This window comes from Ictalurus furcatus, chromosome 1 (genome assembly GCF_023375685.1).
Source record: "Ictalurus furcatus strain D&B chromosome 1, Billie_1.0, whole genome shotgun sequence".
NCBI classification, from domain to species: Eukaryota; Metazoa; Chordata; class Actinopteri; order Siluriformes; family Ictaluridae; genus Ictalurus; species Ictalurus furcatus.
This window is the reverse complement of record NC_071255.1, coordinates 3,860,764-3,866,525: the sequence shown is the minus strand read 5'-3', so window position 1 is coordinate 3,866,525 and position 5,762 is coordinate 3,860,764. Positions and strand designations below refer to the sequence as shown.

Below are 5,762 nucleotides of genomic sequence, written 5' to 3'. Positions count from 1 at the left end.
TTAATTGGTATGAGCGATTTCACACAGAACCCCCCACCCCAAAAAATAAATAAAAAAATTAAACCCCTCTAGGTTTAAAGAAAGCTATGAAGGATAAGCCTACCCATCTCCCAAATTTTTAATACAAGTTGTAAGCTTTCAAACTTGCAGTAGTGGTGTGAAACAGTTGTGTGTGTGTGCGCGTGTGTGTGTGTGTGTAGTGCACACTACAGGAACGTGAACTTATTTATAAGCACAATCAATAACGACTGATCAATAATGATACGAATTAATAATCAGTGCTCCCATCAGAAGTCTACATTTCCATAGCGCCCTGCTGAACACACCTGCTCCCTGGAGTGCACAGGCTGATTAAAAACTATTGTGAATTCCACATGAGAACCGACTGCCACGGAGAAAACAACAACAACAACAACTTTCAAATATGCATCAAATGCTAATGCTAACAAGAATGCGGGGGGTGATTAATTGAAGCGTGAAAACTGAGCGCGTGAGTGAAGTGTATTAATAATTGCAGCTCCACGCAGAGCCAAGATGGCGTTCAAGCGGCTGGAAAACACCAACAGTGAGCACGGAGAAGATATAAACAGGCCGCTTGAAGAGTTACAACTCTAAAGAAATGCTTTAATAAGAGTAATACAAATAAAAGTCTCTAACGGGGATAAAAGTGATGATTTGATTTGGTCAGAAGTGCACGCGCTGAGGAAGCTCTGCATGGTGGAAACGTGGGGCTTTGGGACGGCAGCTCTGGGTTTGTGGGCAGGATGAAGAACAAAAGAATGCGCGAGACCTGAAGCGCGAGTGCAAAACGACCCCGTGAATCACTTCACACTCTGATTAATAACATTAACGTGCAGTGTGTTGATGTGGCTCGGACTTGTTGTCGGTACCGGGGCTCGGTGTTCGGTCCGAACGGCTGTGTGAGCTGTTGGCAACTTTCCTGCAGCAAGCTCAGAGAGCCTCAGCATACTAAAGCATCAGTTATTAATACCCGAATTTAGGCGTTTTGCACAAAAAGCAGGCGCGTGCGTGCATTTTCGGGGCACGCTCTTTGCACGTGCATGCCCCCTGCGTGATTTCGGTAGCACTTTAATTCACGCCGGTTTAATTTATAGCAGGTTTAACGGCAAATAAGAGCAACAACGTCACGCGGACTCGCGGCGAGGACTGTGTTAGTTGGGCAAATCCGTCAGCCGATTAAAAGCCTAAACGGCGTTTTGCACGAGCCGAACCCGCCTCGTCGTGCTCAGCGATGATCCGGCTTTTCGGTGCACGCGGTGTCGTGAGGCTGGCTCGCGCGGTTTCGGGTCCATTTGGGCCGAATCCGGCAAAATGCGTGGCAGCGCGCGCCACTCCGAGTCGGTTTTCCGGGAAAAAAAGTTCCTCGCGCGCGTCTCTCTGACGGGACGCTCGGGCGGGCGCGAAGCCTGAAGTGTCCTCTCTCGGACCGGACGGTCGGCGGAGCTCGTGCGGTGGCGGGCCGCGTGAATTCGGCGCGAGTTCGGGCGACAACAAACACAAACCGGAGCGCGCGGGTTTCATGGAAGCACGCTCACTCAGCTTGCTGGCCGTTGGTGTTCTCAATCACGTCCGCGCCGAGGCTTCATTAGACTTCCTACCGTGCACGTAACACACACTCACACATATATATACACACACACTTATACACACACACACTTGCAGGACGCGGCACACTTTGATAACGGGACTGTAGTGACGTGATTATTATTATTATTATTATTATTATCATCATTATTTGATCATAAAAAGTTTCTGATCTGCGCGTGCCGGTTTGTTTACGTTCTTGGAGTTCTGACAGCGCGAGACGCGTTTGTATCTATTACACATATAGGATATATATATTTCTATATCAGGACTCGTTAAAACCATGGCGGAAACGGCAGCGGCTCCGGCAGCGGCTAAAGCCAAGAAGGCGAAATCACCGAAGAAAGCGACGTCGCACCCGAAATACTCGGACATGATCCAGGCGGCGGTGGTGGCGGATAAAAGTCGCGGCGGCGCGTCGCGTCAGTCCATCCAGAAGTACGTGAAGAGCCACTACAAAGTGGGAGACAACGCCGACGCGCAGATTAAACTGGCGCTCAAGAGGCTCGTCGCCACCGGGTTCCTGCGCCACACCAAAGGCATCGGAGCCTCGGGCTCTTTCAAGCTCGCCAAAGCCGAGGAGCCGACCACGACGAAGAAGAAGCCGACCACGACGAAGAAGCCGCCGACGTCGGCAGCGGCGAAGAAGAAACCCAAAGCCGCCGTGAAAGCCAAGAAACCCAAAGCCGCAGCCGCCAAACCCAAGAAAGCTCCCAAACCCAAAAAAGTGGCCGCCAAGTCCCCGGGCAAGGCGAAGAAGAGCAGAGCAGCGGCGAGCGAGAAGAAAGTGAATAAAAAGACAGCGGCGGCGGCGGAGAGGAAGAAGAAGTCTCCGGTGAAGGTCAAGAAGGCGGTGAAGAAACCGAAAACAGCCGCCAAGCAGAAGAAGGTGAAGACTGCGGCCAAGAAACCCAAAGCCAAGACGGCGAGCAAGAAAGCGGCGAAGAAGAAGTGACTTCAAAGAGAACAAAGTTAGCCCAATGACATGGACTCAAAAAAAAAAACACACACACACACAAACCTGTAAATAGACTTTTTTGAGGATGTTTTTTGGCCTATTATTATTATTAGTAGTAGTAATGTTAGTCTGTTAGGATGTAAGCTCTTTGTGGCGACCTGAATTTTTTTTTTTAAAAAATGCTTTTTTTTTTTTTTTATACACTTCCTGCCGTCACCTATTGCACTATTGGACTTGATGAAAGGAGCTAAAACTACACTCAAATACATGCTTTTTAATCATTATTATTATCATTTTGAATAAATAAATGCCTTTTCTTGACGGTGGAGCATCAGATGAAGGAGGTCTTAACACTAATCATGTTTGTCAGGTTGTTGTAAACTACATTAGCATATATTCGTGTAATAATAACAACTTGTTCGGACACATTTATACTGTACAACAATAAACTTTTCTCCTCTTTTAAACCTGTGTGTGTGTGTGTGTGTGTGTGTGTGTGTGTTGTACTAGTCAGAGTTCGAGTAGGATGCTGCAGTTAGCTTACTGACAGAGAGAATGAACCGGATATAGCCAGCAGTATATTTATTTATTTAGATCATCATTCATAATGCACTAGACTGAGGGGCACAGGTTCAATCCTAACCGGCGCTTCAGTTTGGAAGTAAGTGCACTACATAGGGAAGGAAAATAAAAGCTGGAGCGCCCTAAGCAGTGCACTGTTGGTCCAATAGGGAGCCATCTTGCGATGCAACCGGTTTAGTGTCTGGGCGTGTTGCCATGACGACAGTCCTCGCTAACCACGCCCACACCAGTACAGGGGGGGGGGGAAATACTATAGCCTAATGTAATGTAATATAATATTTGTAGCCTATCAAACAGTGATCACGTGAATATTCACGTTTACAGGTGTGGTTAATAATACACGTCTCACCCGTAACACATAATGCACGTGATTATATTTTCACACAATTCATTCAAATTATTTGAGTACATTTATTTTTTTATTTATTTGTTAAATTAATTGGCAAATACACCGATCAGCCATAACATTAAATTAACACCAAGAGGTGACGTGAATAACGTTGATTATTTTGTTATAATGGCACCTGTCAAGCGGTGGGATATATTTATTAGGCAGCAAGTGAGGAGTCAGTTTTCGAAGTTGAGGTGTTGGAAATGGGCGAGCGGAAGCATCTGAGCGACCTTTAGCCTACAAGGACCATAGTGTGATGGCTAGACGACTAGGTCTGAGCGTCTCCAAAACGGCAGGTCTTGTGGGGTGTTCCCCCGGGATGCAGTGGTTAGTACTTACCAAAAAGTGGTCCAGGGAAGGACAAACTGTGAACCGGCGACATGGTCACCGCCGCCCAAACCTCACTGGGGAGGGAAGGCTAGCCCGTCTGGTCCGATCCAACAGAAGCGCTACTGTAACACAAACTACTGAAAAAGTTCATGCTGGCTCTGACAGACAGGAGTCTGAACACACAGTGCTTCACAGCTTGCTGCATAGTTGCAGACAGGTCAGAGTGACATGTTGACCCCCTGTCCACCAACGAAAGCTCTTACAATGGGCACGTGAGCATTAGAACTGGACCAATGTAAGAACATGGCATGGTGCGATAAATCACGTTTTCATGTGGACGGCCGGGTGAGTGTACATGTCGCTTACCTCGGGAAGAAATAGCACCAGGATGCACTATGGGAAGCTGGTGGAGAGAGTGTGACGTTCTGGGGTAATTTCCTGCTGGGAAACCTTGGGTCCTGGCATTCATGTGAATGATACCATGACACGTACTGTACCACCTTCCTAAACATTGTTGCAGACCAAGTGCACTCCTCCACGCTAACGGTATTCCCTAACAGCAGTGGCTACAAAAGAAGCACAGAGCTGCAGAACTGTTTGCAGATAATTCAGCTCTTCATGTTTGGAGAAAGAAGGCTTGTGAGAAAGATCCCAAGCACATCATACCAAGAGTGAAGCACGGTGGTGGGAGCATCACCGTATCGGGCTGCTTCTCTACGAATGGTACTGGAGCATTACGCGTCTTCGACGGAAACGTGAATGAACAAGTGAAGAATTGAATCTCATTGGACGAGATGACAGACGTTTCAACAAGACAATTTCCCCTCACAGTATCTGCACGTGACCCCCCCCCCACATGATTTATTAACTGCACAGGTTTTATTTTCACACAGATCATTTTATTTTCACGTGATGTTTATTCACAAAAATAACTTCCTTGATTCTTTTATTTGCATGGATCCATCACATCGAGTCATTCACTTGATTCTTTGCAATTCTTTTTTGTGCTTTTATTTCCACGTCATTTTCACGTGATTCTTTTAGCACATTCTTACTGCATATATTTGAATCACTTTTTTCTATACTTTTATGTTTGTTTGATTTTTTTAATGCTGGATTTATTAACCGGCTTGTACGCTTACATGAGAGTTTATTTTCATGTTGTTGTTTTTTTTAATATCCCATGTGATTAATTTATTTGCATGTTTTTATTTTCACATGTAAAGCATGTTTTTTTGTCCCCCCACCCTGTCCATGCTGAGATGAACCTTTTTTCACACTTGGTAAACTTTTGTTGTGTGTTAACGGTGGTGAGCTGCCTGAACAATCCACAGCAGCCAAGAACATACGCAATTCATGGGCTGCCAATTGTGCTTGCGCTTTAGCACAATGTGAGACACTCGCCGGGATTCATTTCCCGTTACAATTCCTAATGCAGCCTTTCAGGGCTAGAGGTATTTTCTTGATTCCTGGTGTCAGCTCTCTGGCATTTGTCTTTTGTCGTTTTCTGCCTAAAAGCCTGTGTGTGTGTGTGTGTGTCATTAAAAAAACAAAACAAAAAAAACCACATTCTGTGCTTACAAAGTGGAGGAGAAAAAAACAAAAAACATTTATTACAAAATACTATTTGTTGAACACAGCGGCTTTGATGTGCCATAATTTAAAAAATTATTCATAAGAGGACATGTCTGTGTTGGACCATTCATGAGTGTGTGTGTGTGAATTCCAGTATCAGCAACCTGTAATGGATTACTACAGGCTTTGAAAGCGACTATACAAAATTAATGACACGCAGAGACCTGAGGTGGCGTCTCTCTTTTCAAAACCGGTTCAAAAAAATAATATTATATATATATATATATATATATATATATATATATATATATATATATATAT

General features: G+C 45.1%; 1 protein-coding gene across 1 annotated transcript; it reads left to right on the top strand.

The window, feature by feature from the left end:
- Nucleotides 1-1,627: 1,627 nt before the first annotated feature.
- LOC128605206 (histone H1.0) lies at nt 1,628-3,030 on the top strand. Its single transcript, XM_053620419.1, has one exon. It carries the CDS (start codon nt 1,889-1,891, stop codon nt 2,558-2,560), a length of 672 nt encoding a protein of 223 aa, XP_053476394.1. The 5' UTR covers nt 1,628-1,888; the 3' UTR covers nt 2,561-3,030.
- The last annotated feature ends 2,732 nt before the right edge of the window (nt 3,031-5,762 follow it).

Coding starts and splice junctions, on each gene's coding strand:
- LOC128605206 (XM_053620419.1), top strand. CDS start 1,889: ATGGCGGAAACGGCAGCGGCTCCGGCAGCGGCTAAAGCCAAGAAGGCG.